The sequence below is a fragment of the Brienomyrus brachyistius genome, unplaced genomic scaffold, assembly GCF_023856365.1.
Source record: "Brienomyrus brachyistius isolate T26 unplaced genomic scaffold, BBRACH_0.4 scaffold67, whole genome shotgun sequence".
Taxonomy (NCBI): Eukaryota; Metazoa; Chordata; class Actinopteri; order Osteoglossiformes; family Mormyridae; genus Brienomyrus; species Brienomyrus brachyistius.
Genome location: NW_026042342.1, coordinates 597,105 through 617,239, shown reverse-complemented (window position 1 = coordinate 617,239; position 20,135 = coordinate 597,105). Strand labels below are relative to the sequence as shown.

At 48.4% G+C, this 20,135-nt stretch overlaps 1 protein-coding gene across 1 annotated transcript in view; it reads right to left on the bottom strand.

Annotated features, from left to right (window-relative positions):
* Nucleotides 1–20,135, bottom strand: part of bcl11aa (BAF chromatin remodeling complex subunit BCL11A a) — a 45,490-nt gene that overhangs the window by 22,801 nt on the left and 2,554 nt on the right. The window contains 1 exon segment of the mRNA XM_049002401.1: nt 17,564–17,893. Within this exon segment, the coding sequence (XP_048858358.1) occupies nt 17,564–17,893 (330 nt within the window).

Genomic DNA, 20,135 nt, shown 5'->3' with positions numbered 1-20,135 from the left:
TTCAAAACATATCATTGGCTCTGTATGAATCATGGCACCCCTTAAGCCCCACCCCTCGACCAATAAATCAGAGAATTGTCCTTGTACAGCAACAGAACATCAGTGTATAAGGCCGAATATGAATTGACCCAAATGGTCCAAGGCAGCTTGCACTACCTCCAGATACGTCTACCGGCCTTTGAGCGGAAACAGGGGGGGGGGCAGGAATACAGACAAAGCCCCCGCACCCACCCACCCCACATTTACCCACACTGACTAAAATGCTGAATTTAACGGTGGCAAAGGACCTGCCATTCACAGCAAAGTGTTCAAGTAACAGACATCACAGAGATCCGGGCATGGCCGCCTAAAACAGCCATAAAACTTTCATCACTGAACTCTGTCCCACATATATATACAACGGCGAGTGCAAAGGCCATCTCATTTTTTTGCTTATGCTTAAGTTATCCTGCATTTTTGCACATTATCCTTATTTTGGCACATCAGTACCCTTTCTACACCCTTTTCACACTCCCACTTTAATTAAATACCTCATATTTTTATCCTTTTTGCTATCCTACCTTGTTCAATACTATATATTTTGTATTATATTGTATTATTTTAATTCGTAAACTCCGTTGCATAATCCTGCACTGTGTACACCAATGAAGTCCAAGCAATATTTCATAATTCGTAAGACATATTTATAATGAGAAAGGTTAAAAAAAAATGTTAAGTATATACACTCTCCTTTGGAGAGGAACGGCAGAGTGCTGAAATATTTAAGAGCAGGGTGAGTGAGGACCGGTGTGCTGCATGAAGACAAACACTGGCCTGCAGCGGTAAAGCTGGTCTCCACAGCTGGGAAGGCGCAGGCATCTCTGGGCTACTCAGGGTATCAATCCCTCTTTATGGCTTCACAGGAAATGCTGCATGGATGCTCACACCCTTGTGCAGAAGAGTATCCACGCACAGAGAGAGTTGTGATGAGTGCGGACAGAGCGAAGCGTTCAGAGGAAGTATTTCAAAAAGGTCTCCTAAGAATCTGTTCATTGATTATATCTGACCGGCCAATCAGAAGCCTTCCTGTTCGTCATGAGATTCTTCCTGCAACTGTAACATCATCCGCATAATCTTCTGTGACGACAGCCAGCACAGACGTCAAAACATTGAAATATAAGATGTGAAAACACACCTGCACAGCATCTACAGGCTTTATGCTAGTCACTAGGCAAATTTTGACTGTCCTGTGCATTTTCCTATGGGCCATGGGGCTGCATACCTTCAGGATCAATGTACACCATCATTCACCGGGTAAAACCAAACAACCAACCAAGGCCAGGTCTGTCTAAGCTAGCTGGCACCTGACGCTGCGTGGTAATCAGATGGACTGCGGATTTCAAACCTCAGTTCTCTGCTACCTACGATCCTCCTGTGAAGGATCGGTGTCCGGGAGGCGTCAATGAGAATCACAGGTGCGAGACATCCTATGCAAAACATGAATAAGAGGTAGGACCAGGGCAAACCAAAGAGCGCTATTGTATCAGGCACGGAAGCGGCCACCCCGGCCGTGCAAAGGACCCGGCGTGGACGGCTGATTCCAGGCAGTGAGATAAACCCGCCCCAGTGGCGTGTCCCTGCCCGGCATTCGAGCTGTGATAAGAATATTAAAGTTATTACACCCAAACATAAAACACCCAGCGGCACATCTTCGCCATTAATTATTCATGACGAATAGGGCCGCACCACTGCTTTCATGTTCAGCCGGAGAGGCACGAAGCATCTCCTCTTTGAGCCAATCAAATTCCCATAAATACCCTTTCAGGGTTTCTCTTGGCCTACATTACGACGGAGGACGAGGGACTGCAAGGAACGGGCGTAAATCCGCAGGGCGCCCCCATTTATCATCAGCGCAATCTCCACAGGCCGCTTGCAAACAGAATCCGGCACGGTAAACATGAACCACTTGGAGACACCGACCCTGTTTGGTAGTCAGAGTCAGCCCCTGGGGAGGGGGGGGGGTACATTAGCCACACAGAGGCCACAAGTTTCTCTACAAGAACTGTCTCTCCCAGACCACTGAGGTATCTTATCCATTTTCCTGAGGAAAAGGCCCCGAGGAAAAGTCAAAACTGTGGAACGTCCAGCTCGTCTTGACAGTCGCTTCTCACCACGAAAAGTTAAAAAAAAAAAAAAAAAAACTAAAGAAAGTTTAGGCTGCAAGAAATCTCTGAAGCTGTGCCATCCCATAATAGCTAAAAGCAATGCCTTCGGCCACCTTTCGTGATCTGAGCTCGGCGCTTAAACATCTCTTTATTTATTTATTTGTTTGCTTGCTCAGAAAAAAAAAATTACTTTCTGAAGGAACCGGTCATCTACTTACGAGACGGAGCCTAATTATATAATTATAATTTCTGGCTTTGGCCAAATGAAGGCCTGCTGGAGGATGGGCACCAGATTATGACTCCTATCCGGCAGCTTGGATGGCTTCTGTTTTAGGCCCTTGTGGTGACGAAGGGACGGAGCCCTTTTGGATGGGGGAGCGGGCACCTTCCGCAAGTGCAGCAGAAGCAGCCGGTCAGAGGAGAGCAGGGAGGGCGCACCGCCCGCCGTCGCCGCGGAGACGTGCGACGCCCCAACGCCCAGCAGAGATGCCAGCTGGCTCCCCGGCGCCGCTCTGCCAATCGGGCATCAGGAGAGATGAAAACAAACAATTATTCCAAAAGTGGAATCGGGCGGAATTGCGCCCATACGTCCTTGGCGGAGATCCGGGCGGCCGGCCAGAAGCGGGCGTCTTGTGAGAGGCGTTGGAAGTGTGGCTTCCGCAGACCGCTCCCCAGTTGCCGGGCCGCTCACACATACCAGCTGATCAATAATACGTCAACGAGCCAGCCCAAGCCCGCCTGCCGTCAAGTCCGCTACTCGCGGCCGCACTAAACAAGCGACTGCAGTCTGCCATCTGTAAGCCAGGGACGCCTTTGTCTGAGACTAAATCGTGCGCGATTGTTTTGACACCCCCTCCCCCATACCACCACCGCCACATTGGTCACCCCCCCCCTCCACACACACACACACACAAAACTACTGCGCATAAAATCTGCTCATACACGGAGACCTCCCAGCACACAAGGATCTAACAGACCAACAAACACGTAGGATACAGGACTTTTCGGTGCTGGGGATTGTGGGACATCCAGGCAAGAGCTGACCTGGAAAGACAGTATTCGGTTTCAAATAACTTCAAATATTCAGTGGGTTGCTTCCAAATCGATAGTGTCTCACGATAGACATAAACTCTGATGCATGGTAGTGAGGTGGGCGCCATCACATTAGTCAGTCAGAACCCTGGAGGAAAATAATACAAGCGTTACCAAGAAAACAAGTGAATTAACTCCTTATTACTGGATGCTCATGTCTATCAACCTATAGGAAGAAATTACATGGATCCATTTGAAATTTCATGGAACCATGAGAGAAAACTCATTTGTTGTGTGCTATAGCTCCATTTATTCATTCATCCATCCATCCATCCAACCATCCATTTTCTGTAGCACCTCTGTCACAGAGGACTAGGGTTTATCATGGAAGCTACAGAGCAAACTACAGTCACCGCCCTCCCCAGCTACATACTATTGGAGATCAGCTTTTCTGCACAGAAGAGACACAGGTGTCTATATGAGGCCAAGGAACGAACAAAAATACCGCCAAGCCCAAAGACCAGGACAGGGACGATGAGGGTCACACCGAACATTCGCACAGCGCGTGAGCTCCTGCAAACAACGCTTTCCTAAATCCACTGTCAGAAAGACGGCATAATAAAGGGCACACGACCGTCGAAAAATCTCAGCACGAGCTGGAAAAAGAAACTTTCTATATTTGGAAAAAGATTCAATCACACGTTTAATCCTCCCAATAAATTGTGAAGACAAGGAAAAAATATCGGGTCCAGTCTGGCCGGGAATCAGCCCTCATTTTCTAAAAGAAAAAAAAAGCAGGCATTTTTAAACAAGGTTTATAAATTCATTTCAGCAGGAGGTGAGGGAGGGGTCAAAGTTCAGAATACATCTCAGACTTCATCCACTACAGCCTGTTATGACACCGGCTTCAGATAAATCGAGGGACATCTTAAAAGCTTTTTTTCCCCCAGTCCTCTGTACCGCATGACATCTGGGCGGCCGACTTTGGGATGAGACCGAGCTTTACGTCCAACATGAGCCTGACAGGACAGCAGACAGGTGGCTCTTCCAGTTCCCAGATCCCTAACTGGGGCCTGTATTGGCACAGTCCAGTCCACGGGGACCCCCAGACGGTCCACGTTTTTGCTCCATCCCAACTCCCAGTAGGCTGAAAAACGTGGACCGTCCCCGAGGGCCAGATTGGGAAACAATAGCAAGAGGCAACACGAGAGAGGTGTTCAAGACACAAGCAAAGATTACACCGCTGCTCCTGCCTGAAGCCCCCCTCCCCGTGATGCTCCAGTAGCTCAAAAAGTAGACCATTGTGCTAACAATGCAAAGGTCATGGGTTCAAATCCCAGCGAGCACATTAAATTATAACCCTTCTGTCTACTGTAAGTCAAATGTAAATGCAGCACCTCCGCATATTCTTTCCCTCACACTAGCAGCACAGTGGATCCACTCAAACTGCTGAAGGGTAAATAGTGTAGTTCGCTAGCCAGTTGACATTGTTATGGAATTACAGTGATTGGCTGGGGCTCCACAAAGGGATGGTCCAGGATCACTAAACTAGATTTTTCCACACATGTTCATCCAAACAGACACCTGAACCGCGATTCCCCAAATCTCCTTTCCTGCCTCCCAGGACACCAATGCTGGCCATAGCAAAATAACAAATCAGCCTGTATTGGATTCTAACTTCCAGTGTAGAGGTTTCTGCTACCATAACCCCCTGGAAGGAGTACAGGAAGCTCCCCGAAGCACACATCTCACCAGAGAACATGCTAACAGTATCTCAGCTTAAGTTCCCTTTCCCCTTCCTCTCGTCTCCGCCGCTGCCCCCCCCGGGTCGCCATGGCCACCTGCTTACTCACACCCCAGGTTAGCGGCTTTAGCTGCATTTCTGCATTTTTGTTTTTCTACCTCTACAAAATCGGAGGGGAAGATGACAGGGCCTGGCAACCCGGCCATATAACCGGTCTAAACTGGTTCTGACGTGGGGGGGGGTGTGTTGGGTAAGGAAGGAGTGTCGTTTTACGCCTTTAGCCAAAAAGAAACCTGAAAGCATTTGATGTATAGTCGGCAGGTATGAAGTGTGTGTGTATGTGTGGGGGGGCGCGGGGGGGTGGGTGACAGGGGAAGATTGAAAAGGCTGGAGTGAGCACGGCCAATGACACCGTCTCATCAAATAGCTGGACTTCTGCCAAGTTCATCTGTTAATGGACAGCCAGCGTTGGGCCTAACCCCTCTCCAGCAGACCGCCCCCCTAACCCCCCCCACGCCCCCCTCCTCCGGCTTGCTCACCCTTTCCTCTCTCCCTCTCTCTCTCCCTCCCTCTCTCAAGGCCTCCCAAACCCAGACACAGATTATTCCCGCGTTTTTCCCTTTCTATTCAAGGTAAACAAAGTGCTTCAAGTTCAGGATACACCCTGGGACCCTTAACAAAGCAATCTATCATTCTGTCTGGCAGAACCAGTTTGGCCACACCGAGGCTGCAGAGACTAATGGTTCCAGTGTACAATTTTCCCTTTGTGTTCCTGCCCCCCCTCTTCTATTCTGCAACCCTACCCCCCCACCCCCCAATTCCTTTGCCCCCTTTGCAGACACCGAGGTGCTTGACCGGTCTGGCTAGAGACAAGGATACCTCCCCCCAACCCCCTCCAAACCCACCCCATTCCAACCCACTCCAGACAAGACAACAGCCCAGAAGAAACAAGTTTAAGAAATATTAATGATTAAAACAACACAGCAGCCAATCAGGGACGGCAACGGTCCCACTGGCCAAGCAAGCACACATTCCCGCATCAGAGGGAAGGGCCAAAGCAGGGAAGAGATAGGAACTCTTACCAGGGGGTGAGAACTAACGGCAGAGGATGAGTACAAAGGGTATCTCTCTGGGTATAGAGGACACAAAGTTTGCCATTTGTGTTCATGTCTGGTGCACCTCTTAGAGAAAGGTCACATTCCAGTTCTTCCAAAATCATTCACCACAAAGCAGTAACTAATAAACAGCACTCTCAGGGTGAATAAAATGTGCTTCCAAGACCTTTTATCACAGTGACCGTAGGTTGAAACGGGAATAGAGACAAGACCTTAAACTGCTTTTTCCGGTAAAGACCCCTGACACGCACACGCGCCCGCGCGCGGCTCTGCCGCTGCCCACTGCTGACAAACGTGCTACGTTTGGCATGGAAGCTTCTGCACCAACAGGGGGCCTGGTGTCCCAGCCTCATCCTTTCATCCAGCGGACACTGCCTCCCGTCCAGGTGACTGCGGCATTCTGCAGGGCAGCCTGCAAGTGAGAGATCGTATCTGTGCAGCGTGAGTCCAGGCGGACAGGTACAGAACCCCCCGCGTGGACGGGCACCGCGGGGCCGTGCCAGGGGGGAGCCAGATCGCCGCAGGGTCCCCTGACAGCCCTCAGCACCAAAAGGTTATGCCAGAGATTAAGACGTACATTCAGCATCGAAATAACACCCCCCCTGCCCACCCCCCACTACTACCCATCAGAACTGAAGAGTAAATCTCCAAAAACTCAGTCCATAGCACACGAGGATGGAATCAGGTCGTAGGCAAGTACCATTTCTGTGGAATTTTTTGGAAACTTAACAAAAGTTCTACGTTGGATTACACAAGGACTGAGTGAGTTTTGGGTCCTGGCCCTGTAACATATGATTAGGAAACCCTGGTTTTAGGTCATTGGCGGTGTCATCTCTAACACAACAAATGATGGACCGGAAATGGAGTGAATTTTCAAAAGTTGCTCTTAAATAAACTGGACTCTACGAATAAAGCGAATCGGTCCACATAGACAATCAGCAGCCGTGGGCCGGTACTGACTGCCTCTACATGAGGACGGAACCGCCAGCCATAAAAGCATTTCAACAGCCAGTCCTCAGATGTAAACCTTCCCCCCCCCGTCAGTCTGTTGCACGATAATGATTTCCACAGGTCTCCCCTCACTCTGTCAGCTGCCTGTGAGAACTCAGAGGAGGGAGGAAGAGAGAGAGAAAGAGAGAGAAAGAGAGAGGAAGAGAGGGAGGCGGGGAGACATGGCCTTTTTCTCCTCGTCAACTAATCATAGGCGAGAGCAGGCTAATCAGCGGCTAACGTCTCACACGGGGGGCCGGCAGTGGGCATGCGGGAGGCGGGGGGAGGGGGGCAACGTAGCACTGCAGCCCATTTGCACACTATCCTGCTAACACTTTATTACAACATCCCCCCGCGTCTGTCGGAAGCAAGGGCGGCGGGCGTTTAGGAGGGGAGGGGGTCACATCCGTCGACATTTACTGTTTCTCTGCCCATTTTGGGCCGATAAATTATCGATTAGATTTCATCATATCTTACTAAAGCAATTACATCAAGAAAATGATGCCGACGCGCGGGATCAATTATGCATGCGGCTAGTCGGAGAGAGGGGGGGGCTCGGGAGACAGGCAGGCCGAGTTCGCCGCCGCACGCCCCACCAATAAAAAAAGAGCCCGGCCCCCACAGATGTGTCTCATCAGTTCATCTTACTGCCTAAAAAGTTTGCGGCCTTAATAATTTATCTGCGCTCTGGATACGGTTTCCCGGCTGAATATTAACAACTTTGAAGCGGGGGGGGCAGGTCTGATGGGGTCCCAGGGAAGGAGGATCTGGTGGGCCCCCACGGGGGACTACATTGCAAACCGCACCCCCTCCCCGCAGCCCCCACCCCTTCCCAACGTTTTCCATTAGAGAACAATTTTCGACAACTTCTTTTTTTCCCGTCATTTAAAATTCCTTTTTATCACAGTGCCGGTTTCGGCATTCCCTTGAAGCGCTTCGCAGGAGCCGGGAAGAAGGGAGGAAAAAAAAAACACAAGAAACAACCACAACAAGCAGTGAACGAAACATGGGAGAAGGCAGGCCCCCTTGTGGAAACCCACAGACGTTTGTTTTGCCCCTTTCCTTTATTTTTGTGTTGTTTTGTTTTTAATTGTCTCGGCTCATTATCGCACACAAAAGTATTTACTTATTCATTCGTTTGATGGAGTTTCTTCCTTGTGACAACTTTCAGCCTCTGCTGCAGATGAATTATAAATATAGCAGATTTTTTTTTTTTTTAGACGGTGGGAGGAATCAGAGATTAAAACTGCACTGAATATGAATGTGTGTGTTTATCAGCCTGCTTTCCGTCTCAGTTCATCCCGCCATGCGTGTGTGTCTGTGTCTGCGGGTGTTTCTCCTCTTTGAAATGTCTGCGCGGTTCACCGTCTGTTTACACCCAGCTCCGCCCATCTCCTACACCTTACAGATTTATTGCACTCGTATTTTATTTTTCCTAAGCTAAAACATGACGCTTTTTCCCATGTTCATAGAGCAACACGCTTAGTGAAACAAATTACCTCCCAAATTACTAAATCATTCAGATCAGAGCGGGGTAACACGGATGGGGGGGGGGGGGGGGGGGGGTTTGTGGAGGTTCAACATCTGTTTCCTCAAAGAGAGCGAGAGGTGGAAGAAGAAATGCGGAGCTGACAGCCACAGCCTGACACCCCTCCCCCCCCCCACACCCCACCCCTTAACCTGCGAGTTTGGCCGCTGTGAACTTCATTGGGCCTCCAGAATGCAAATAGGTTTAAAAAAAAAAAAACACTCTCGGGGTCGGTCCGCAAAATCTGGCAGGGACCCTGGAGAGGCACGTTGAGGGCCTGTTCTTCCTGGTACCACCGCACTCTTCTCAGTCCAGTCGGAAGTGATTAACGGTGCCTTCAACGAGGGGAGAGTGTTCCTCAGGAAACACCAAGCCAAATCGAGGACGCCGGACTCCCTTCATACTCGCCGCAGCCTCAGCCTTTCGCTTGCATTCGAAATTCCCCCAGTCCTAAATCGCGAAAGTATAAGCGATATGAGCGGCCCCAGCCGACCCCCCCCTCACTTCAGCACAAACACACTCTGCTGCTCTCTGACACGCCGCGCTGATGTGCTGCGAATGCACATGGTAATAGGCCAATCAAAAATGCAAAACAATTGGCAATTACTGAGAGGGCCTAATGGTCATTAGAATTTACAACTAGGTAATGAACTAAAGTCTGCCCACACCATGCATATTCATAAAGCAATTTAGGCTTTGAAGATTAAAGAAGTGCTTAAAATTCAAATGAGGCTGAGCAAATTATCAGTAAGATTCAGTCAGGAAGTGTGGGGCTCTCTGAGTGCGTGTTTCTATGTGTGTGTGTGGATTACGTTTATATTACATTGTGGGGACCAGATGCTGCCCAAAATGTGATAAAAAAAAAACCTGTTATTCTGACGTTGTGGGGACCATTTTTCAGGTCCCCACAAAGATCTGTGACTGCAATCAAAAAACGAAAAATGTTAAAAGTATTGTGTGTTGTTTGGTTACTTAAGGTTAAGGTTAGGGCTGGGTGGGGGGTTACGGTCGTCATGCTGGGATTAGAGATTTCCCCATAGAAATGAATGGAAGTCCCCACAAAAGTGTGTGTGTGTGTGTGTGGATGAGGAGACCCCGCTCCTGTTTTCGCCTGTGACTTTCGTTTGGTTTCATTATGCATACAACACAAACAGGATCCAGAATTCAGCAACGGACGAAAGCAAGCCTGCCACCCCCCCAGTCAGCCTGGCTGGGAAATCAGTCTCAGTTTGGATTTTTTTAGAGGATCTTATATTTTTTATTTTATCTACTTTTCTATTGAAATTATTATAAATATCCTGTCCTATTTCACTTCATTTGATTAAAAAGATGGACTTATTAAGTTATTTATTCAGTTTACAATGAACGTTATATATGATGTCCTGAAAAGGCAGAAAAATACTTATATATTCAGCAAGCCGACACAGTTAGATACTTAGAAAGCTGTTTCCCAGGATTATAGTGAAAAAAATAAACCTTCTGAAAATAAAACAGCATTTAAAAACCTTTCGATAATATAAAGAGAGAAGAGAGATTAATTAATTAAAATATGTCGGACATATGAGATAGATGTCATTAAAATACATGAGCTGTAATCAGGATGTAAATCCTGCCCGGTGTCTTACTCTTTCACACTCAGTAACTCGGGTCCATTCGGGTTTGTCCCGAAATTTCGACTACCGTCAAATGAACGTTCCAATAAAGTCAATCGGAAAACCGCCGCTCCAAAGTGAATGGATAAACCGCGGATTTGGCTGGCCAGGGTGGGGGTGGGGGGTGTTTTTCCTGATGAAAAAAAAAACAGATTTTTTTTTCTGTCTTCGTCGTACAAAACAAGCGGCTCTCGACTGACTTGTTTAAAGACAGAGCTGGGAGGTCCGATGGCAGTCGCAGGGGACGGCGAGTGGAGAGGCAGTGAGAGGCCGTGACGGGTCACGTGACCTGTGCTTGCGCCCCCCCCCCCCCCCCCAGCCAGGCAGATTTACCCGGGAGCCAGGCCTCTCCCTTCTCAGCACCAGATCTGAGGTGACCACACCTCCCTGAAAACAGCGATCCCACACCGGGCTACATGGAGAGGGCTAGAAAAGCGATTCAATTTCATGGTTAGCAAGGCGCTAACGCGAGCGTAATTAATGCCTTCTCAGAGACCCGAATGATTTATCCTCATTCTGCGTCCACAAAGTACCTGGATTCACACCCCCCTCACACAGGAAGCGGAGCGTCAGCGTACAACATGCTGAGCTGCTGATCTGCGTCCTGCCGTTAATCTCCCCTTTAGCTGTCATTTCTCTTTTTATATTTCCACGTCTCTGTCAGAATTGCTACGGTGAACTTGTGGCCGGACACGCTGGCGGCAGCAGTGACAAGTTCCACGATGACGGGAGCTTCACCCCCCACCAGCCCCCCTGTGGCCTTGAGTGCCCAATTACTACCACAAAACAATGCAGTCTCACGTGATCGCACCCGTTCCGTTGCGAAACACAGAAAAAGGAGAATCATTCCAGAATAATCTGCCACTACAACCTGTAATCTGAGCCCTGAGTTCTAAACCCTATCAGATTTCGACAACATTTAGGGCAAAACGACATCGCCGCCTTCGCAGGCCATGGGCTGGATCGCGCCGCCTTCCAGCTGCAGTAGCGCTGTTAATTTGGTAAACGCTGGAAGAGTGTTTGCACTTTGTCACAGCTGCGTGGATGTTATTGAAGGCAACTACCGCGAAGTGGGCAATCGGCAGGAAAAGAAAAAGAACGGCCCGGAACAAAAATGGCCGGTGTCTGAAACATTCGCTTATTTTCTTTATCTGATGGCTGGCCGGCGTAATTGATTACTGCTATTGGGTTGCATGGATGGAATAAGAGAGGGGGGAGCTGACAACCTTGAAATGCATGAATGTGTTGGGGGGGGGGGAGGGGTTTTGGCCAGGGAGGGAAGGCCAGGGACTGGAGTGAGCTCAGGAGAGAAATGGAGATCATATGCTCCTGATAGGCCTCAACTACGCAGCTGCACATGGGGGGGGGGGGGCAGAGGGAAACGATGGGGGGGGGGGGGGGACACAACAGCTTTATTAGGAAAGAACAGGAGGGTCCATGGGCCTCTAAGCGTGACCGTGTCCCGATTCAGCAAGCACCGGAACGCGAGCCAGCCCACCTGAGGACCTGGCCTCCGCCATCGCAGAGCCGGCAGACCCCGCAGAGCGCGCAGAACCCGCACAGAGCCCGCAGAACCCGCACAGAGCGCGCAGAACCCGCGCGCCGGCCACGCTCCGTGCCAAGTATTTGCTGGCATGGCCGGCGGAGGGATGTCCTCCGGCACGGCTGCCAAATCGCTAGAAGCCTTTCATGTTCACCCGACGGCCGAGCAAGGCCTGCTCTCGTGAGCTCACACGCTCGCTCGCTCGCTCGCATGCGGGAGCAAGGAGGGAAGGGAGAGGAACAAATAAACAATTTGCCGTTTATAAAACACTCGCCTGGGGTTACAGAGACGATCCGCAACACGCAAACAACTTTTATTGATAACTCTCAGAAAAACAGCCAAAATTGTCCCATAAATACAGGGACTCTCAGGCTCCAAACAGTATAAATTCCACAACTGTATTAAAAATATTAGTCCTCTCCCTTTGGAAATCCCCCCTCACCGCCCCAATATGTTTGGGGAAAAACATCACATCCCTGTCCTTGCTGCACCTATTGATCACGCAGCACAATGGCACCATTGTTTACTCTTAACACGGTGATGCTTTTCTTGTATTCAAATTTCTAACAAGAAAAGGCATAACCATTCAGAGGAGAATACCTGAAATTAGTCAAAGTGCCTAGCAAGAGCGAGAGAGAAAGGGAAAGGAGCAATTCATCTGAAATTGCAATGAAACAAAAAAAAAACTGCAAAAGAAAAGCTCAGCTTACAGGGGTAGAAAATTGTTCTCTGTGCTTTTTCTTTAAAAAAAACGGGTGGGGGGGGGCTGCAAAGCGTAAATCTGCTGTCTTTGGTTTCAAAGAAGTTGTACGTATATGTGGCCAATTACGGGGAACTGGTCGGGCCAGAGGACCGGCAGATAGCCTCGAACAAAGGGATGCGTGCAGACCGTATAGCATCTTCTCGTTAGGAAAAAAGCGCGCACACACACACACACACACACACACACACACACACACACACACACACACACCGCTTTGCGCAGGGGGCAAACGCCAGACTAGCGGTGGGGAGGAGGTATGGCACCGTGCCAGGGGGCCTGCTTGCTAAATACCTTTGTTTCGGCTAGCGGGACGGCGGCCCCCATCGCAGGTAGTCGGTGTGCATCTCCCTCAGCCTCACTGTCTGGACGTTTAAGATAGAAACAGAAGTTGTATCTCACAGGAAATTCCCCTTCCTCTAAACTGGGAGCCGAGGACGCGAGTACCGGAGCCACTAATCAGGATAAATTAAATTCAAAAAGACAGAGGAAAAAAAAAACTGGGGCTTCAAAAATAAATTTCTGCTTCGTCTCTATTTTTCTGACACCCTCCACGCCGACCACTTCGCAAATAATATGAAGAATGAGGGCGAAAAAAAAATCTTCCAGGCTATATTTTATGCTCGAATGGATCATTTGTTCCACGTTAAAGTGAAAGCAAAATATAATTCTCTAAACTGTCTCTGTATACAGCGAGATGGGTTATTTTTAAAATTAAATTCAAAGCAGAAATAATCTCTCTCCCCGTCTTACCCGGCCCAGACAGGCCTGTATCATGCAAATCAAGGCTCAAGATGTGAAATATTCAAACTCAAGGTTGTACAGTATAAACTGGGCTTCAGTTCGTATAAACCGTAACCCTTCAAAGGCAGAACCATTTCTCTCCCCAGCATGTAAGAAACTGCTCTCTCTCACACACAGGCCCATATTTAAATAATCCAAAATGCAAGGAATATTTACAATTAGAAACATCTGAATTTCCCTTGTAGGGGATGCTGTGGAGATGCTCGCCAAACCGGATGGAGCTCCAGTCTGACAGACAAAGAGAGAAGTGGCCCCCCAGAGAACCATCACCAAGCACCCCCGCCCCCCACTTGGCACACTACCGCAGACAATGCCACTGAAGGCCCCCCCAACCCACCAAGATGGAGGGGGGCCTCGCCGACGGACGGCACCTCAAACACGAGGGGGCCACGTGCATCTCTGGTGCGGGGCCGCGGACTGGGGGGTGTGAGCGGAGCCTGGCAAACGGAGCAAGCATGTCAGGAGAGGCAAAGAACGCGCACCCTCCTTCAAAGCGGGTCAGTGGAACAGTGGCCAGGCTGCTCGGCACGGCCTGCGCATTCTGCAAGGCTGAGGAACCGCACGGCTCGGAGCAGTACCATGAGCGGTACTGGGAACAGTACCAGGAGCAGTTACCATGAACAGTACCAAAAGTGGTACCATGAGCAGTACTGAATGCAGTATCCGGAGTGGTACCACGTGTGGTACTGGGAGCAGTTACCAGGAACAGTACCAGGAGTGGTACTGGGAGCAGTTACCAGGAACAGTACCAGGAGTGGTACTGGGAGCAGTACCAGAGACAGTACCAGAAGCAATACCAGAAGCAGTACTAGGACCAGTGTCGGGAGTTCACCGGAAGAGGTTCCCAGGAGCGGTACCCAGGAGTGATACCAGGAACAGTACCAGGATCTGTTACCAAACGTAGTACCAGGAACAGTACCAGCAATGGTACCAGGAGTATTTACCAGGAGCAGACTGGAGAGAGACAACTGTCATCTGACCACAATCCTTAGCTGGTTATCTCAAAAAATCCCAACCTGGAACACAAACACAGAGCCAGTCTGGTCACTACTATCTTTGAGTGCCCCCTCCAGCACTGCCAGTCCCACACGTGCCCCCACACCCCCCTTAACCATAGACGGACACACGCAAACAACGCCATGGCTGCCCGGAACCAAACCTCCCACGTTAGCAACAGCAACAACAACAATCAGCAAATAAACTCAGCAGCTAAATGACCGCATAACTGATCTCCATAGAAAGCCTCTGTCCAAGCTGGCCAGTGTGCAGTATTCATTTGTGGTCCGGGATTTGTTGCTTCTGTGATAGCTGTGGCTCAAAGTCAGATATAACCTCATGTCCACTTTAAAAGCCCCAAGTGCGGTCGACGCTGGGGCGCGCATGTTAACCGCCATTCCTGCACATAAATACGTTAGTTAACGAGAGCGGTGGAGTTTCCCTGCAGTCAGGGAACAATCAGGAGACATTGCATATATACACAAAACCCTCGTTCAAATCTCACCGTCTCAAGACACGACAGAACAACTGAAATCAGATTTTGCACCGATAATTTTGCGAATTCCCAAACCGGGTGCAGCAAAGGAACTTCATTAACAAATGATCTATGAAAAGCTCATATCTGTCGGCCATTCCCTAAACTGGCGCGATTCTGTGCACTTTTCAGACGCTCCCTATCATGCCAGAAGCGTGTGCAGGAACATGATACATCAACAGCGAGCCCTGAGATTTGGTGTAATCCTGCTCGCAGATTAACGGGCGTGAATTAATGATGAGTTCAGAAGTCGACTTGACTGAACCGTACACCGGAATGGCTGAGCTGTGGTGCATTACTCCCTCCCCCCCCCAACCCCCCCACCCTGGGCTTCCTGTAATAGGCCCCACGCTGAGGAGTCAGGCTGGCATGTGACGGGCCGCCCATCATCACTATAAACAGCGACGCCCCACATGCAAATGAGCTGTGACATCATCCGTGTGCTGCTGCATAATTACCCGTAAAAGCAGGACCGTGGACCCCTAACCCTACCATCAGCCCCCCTCCCCAACCCCATCGTCCCGAACCCAAGCGCAGGCTGGATCCGCCGGGAACCATCACAGCAACTGCACATCTCACTCCCCTTTCGAGCTTACCTCTTTATTTCTGGTTAAGGGCCAGTGTCAGACAACAGCATGACAGCAGACAGCAGGCTTCCGGAACGGCAAAAATCACATCCCGACTAACCCTCCATCCAGGCGCAAATTGCTCCCCCAGTGCTAATTTTTCACATTCTAAAAGCATTAAAAAAAATACACCAAAAACTCACTCACATAACTAATGTAACCAATAGACACGGGGGGGGTTAACCCCCAAAACGGGCAGCCACAACACGTGGGGGGGGGGGGGGGCGGGGGGGGGGGGCGTCGCATTCCTACCACGGGCCTCAGCCTGTACGGCCGCTGACAAATTGCCAAACAGACGTTTTTATTTTCAGCCTGCAGACAACCTTGATAAAAAGATCTAGAGGCTGAAAAAGACTCTCAAGAGGAGTGAGCAGATTTCAGGACCTTCCACAAACGCAGAGGGTTCAGACCAAGTACTGCCACTGATTTTTTTATAGCTGAAATAAGTGACGAGTATTATTATTATCATTATTATTATTACTCTTACTATTATTGTTATTGTTGTTTGTTGTTATTTCACATGAAAGAATCAAGCTCCGTTGACGGCGCTAAACCGAAAGAAAAACTGCTGTCATCTGTCTAGTCTAAATAGGTTCAAACCCCCTCCAAGATGGGCAAACAGGAATCAGAAGAGGATGGAGAAACTCCATGAGGGTGCCTGCAGAAAGCCGATCTGCAGGGTTGGCGAGAGAATGCGTTTACACCTCACGTAAGTGCGGACGTGGCCAGTGTAGGAACAGCCAAGATGTATCAGACACACACTGAAGGCACCGAGACGATCTGACTCTAATGAAGAGGGACCACCCCAGGTCACACTCCAACTCCACACATTCCATCGGAGTTTTTTTTTCTTCTTAACAGACGGCCAAGGTGCTTTTTCTTCATCTTTTCATTACTTCCTTTCTTTCTTTACACTTTCCCAGGTCCCCCCCCCCCCCACGCTTTATTTAGTTGTTGGAAGTCAACCGCTGGAAGTTCTACGTAATTAAAATAATGACGAATCAAGCTAACAATTAGCGGCGTCAAGATTCTCAAAATAAATTGCTCTTCTCCGACAACCAAAAATAACCAAATTCCTCTTCTCTCTGCCGTTTCAGAAGGGAAGCAGGAAGGCCGTACAGCTGCACGTTGATAGGAATAAGATGTGGCTGCAGGAAACCAGAAAGTAATTAAGATACATCTGTTGGAACCACATGACAGAGGCTGACTACCACTGTGGATGTTCTTCATCACACGGCTTAGATGGATGTTGGACTCTCCGGCCACACCACCCTTTTTCCCTACCATGTGTCCCTATACTCTGGACCCTTATGGGTGGGGGGGGGGCAGCTCACAGTCCCCCGTCACTCTTGTGGCCCTACAGGGATCCAACCAGCACCAATCGGCGACATTCGGTTATTGCGACTTAACCCTAACCTTGCAACGATCGCAGCAGCTACTTGCCCGCTGTTTACAACAACACCTTGCATTCCGGAACCGACGGAACCTGCACGGTTCCATTCGATGGCAGCTGGAATCGTTGAACGGATCGACGGGAAATAGAGAGGCTTAGGGTCTTAATAGTAAAAGGCTTAGACCAGGTCCAAGGAAAAGAGCAGACTGTGCTTACAGAGACTTATCGTATTATTGTTGTTAATAAAAAAGTAAGTCCTGTCAGAAGGAGCCAGCAAGCCCCCATTAGTGCTATATAATCTGTGTCATAACTTGGAGAAGAGTGACTGGAAACTATGAGCTGGGGAAATAAGACACTTTTATTCTGGCTCTCGTTCTAAATGACGGTCCAACAGCCGTGACGTGCAATGCTAGCACCTTAACCGCACCGGAGCCATGGGTCTCCTTATCGCCTGGCACAGGAGCGCAGCAGGGATGGTGTATTAATCAGGTACCATCTCCCAGATTCATGCGATGTGTGGGAAGGTCGCCGCTAGTCCGCTGGAACCTCACTGAGATGCATCGCGCCCCGGGGAAATGCACGGGCCTCGCCAGCAGGTGGCTCTGCGTTTGGGCGCGAGCGACGACCCCCACCCCCTCCCCATGGCCAAAAAGCAGGGCCGGGAGGGTGACAGACACACACACAAAATAAAACACAATTACCTGTTATGTTTTCCTGCTTAGGGCAAACTCCTCTGGAGGATGTGGACAAACAATCGTCATCTTCCGGCGTGACTTGGATTCCCACCTCCACAGGGCGAGGAGCCCTCCGGGGCTCAGTCTGAGGGGGCGACTGTGGCCTATCCAAAGCCTTGTCCAGGCACAAACTGCTGTTGCATTGCTTCCTTTTGTGCTCAATAAAAATTAGGATATCTCCCAGGGGGAAGTTCATCTGACACTGGCCACAAGTGAGGAGATCTTGGTCCCCTTCCGGAGCGACAAGCAACCTGTGATCCTGCTGCTCCTCTTGGATGGGGGCAACCAAGGGCTCTGCTGCAGAAAGGGGGCAAAAAAATTTCATAAATAGGGGCTATGTTACGTTACGCCACGTTTTAAATACAGTGCACATCAAAGAAGAGTGGCGGATTGTCTACCGCTCGTGTGTGCGCTCCGTTAGAGCAGCATGCGTCGCGCGTAAGCTTATCCAGGTGCCCCTGGCGTCAGTTAAAATTTCACGCATTCAGACCTGGCCTCTCGTTCAACTTTTTCTTACACAGATACCAAATTCTTTCAAGAAAGAACCGCAGTAAAGGGCGGGCCTGCACTTCCCAGTAAAAGGAATTATATACAGATTGTCATATAATTAACATAACAAAACGATATTCAGCAAAAAGCTACATTTATTTACATGTGTCAGCAAATGTACAGTCTTGTCTTTCATCTCATCTGAAACTTATTAAATCATTAAAACAGTAAAAAAGATTTAACTATAATAAATATTTATTACAATTAGCCCAGAAATAGGATGTCCACGATGAATGTTCCAATTAATGTAGGTTTTAAACGGCATGGATTCGCCTACAGACACTACTGATATCTACTATATCGTTCATCGGAGAGGAGGAAAAAATAGTAAAAACGGTTTAGCTGCCTTCCGTAGGAAATGCTTCATAATCTTATGCTAACTCCTAAGAAGGCCACAGTAAAGGGCACCTGAGCTGGAGACAAAGGCGCAGGAAACAACTATGCATCAGTGAACAAACCCCCCCCCCCCCCCCAAAAAAAAAAAAAAAAAAGACTTTTACCCCACTACATTAACTTCGTTTTCCCCCTCCATCCTTCTCTTCAACTGAAATAATTATAATAATGATAATAACAATAATAATAATAATAATAAGGAAAGACGCGTTGATAAATCGAAAATTCTAGAATTATAATAAAAATAAAAAACATAAAAAAATACGCTCATGAATACGCTTGATTTTTCTTTCCTTCATAATCACTTTCACAGCCGGAGACCCGCGTTCAGATAACCGCGTGGCTGTACAGTCGGCAATAGTCTACGTCTTATTCACTCCGAGATTAGGACGTTAACTTTGTGCAGTTCATTCGGGAGCGCTACAATGCAGACTCTTCAACGTCAACGGCAGTATTTAAAAGACAAAAAAAGGGAGTCTAAAGAAACGACACAACCTGTGATGATATTTAGCGCCCGTCGCCCACAGTAAAACTCACTCCGTACGCTTTCTAATGTTTAAATAGCTTTGACCTTCTTTATTATGGTGCCAATTTCACATTTTAATGAACCTAAAACCACTGAGGATCAAAAAATAGATTCTAATTTTACATCGGGATGATTGGAATACATTTCGGTAAAAGTGCTGGGATCTTGTGAACTGAGGTTAAATTTATTTCAGCACAACCTAGACCAAATATTGAGGGGCGTATGTGGAGTAGTTCCCAGACGTGCAGTGAGAAAACATTTCAAAGTGCGATTGTGCGCGACATGTACGCCCGATCTAGGACATTGAGGCAACATCGGATGAATCCTCGCCGCTACTTCTACCCTTAATTCTTACTCAGGTCAGACATCGTGGGACTAAACAGCATTCCGGCGCATTTCAATCCATTAACAATAACTGAAAGACAATGCCGCTCTTATGATCACATCTGTAAGACTATTTTTCCAACCCCCCCCCCCCACCACCACCACCCACCCAAGAAGAAAAGACACCAGCTTTTGATGTTGTGTATCTTCTCATTTTTGCTCAATTAGGCCATACTGGTTTGTTTTATACACGTCTGAATACGAAAGAGATCGAATCTTGCCAAGCTATAAATTTACAATATAATCGTGATTTACATTACGTTCGATCTATTTTATTGCAATATTTCTACAAAATATATGTTTGCAGACATCCAGAATAACAAATACTTCTGGTTTAATTTTTCCTCCGCAAAAGACAAATTCAGATCCAGCACAGCTGTTCCAAATGATTAAGTATAACCTAATGCGGATGTCCGTACATACATTCACTTCACAAATTCAAGGTTCCACCGATTCACCCATCCCCCAAATACTAATTCAAGGAAATCACATAGAGAAAGGAAAATCTGAAGCCAATGGGTAAGTTAGGGGTGCATCACCACTTCATTACTTCAGTCTTTCATTGCTGTATTTCCAGAAATTTTTTCGAAGCTTAATTTAAAGGCATTTAGTTTCACGACAATGTAAGACCTAACTACCTTTTTACGAGTTTTACTTGCTAACGTACGTGTATTGTAAGGGGAGTAA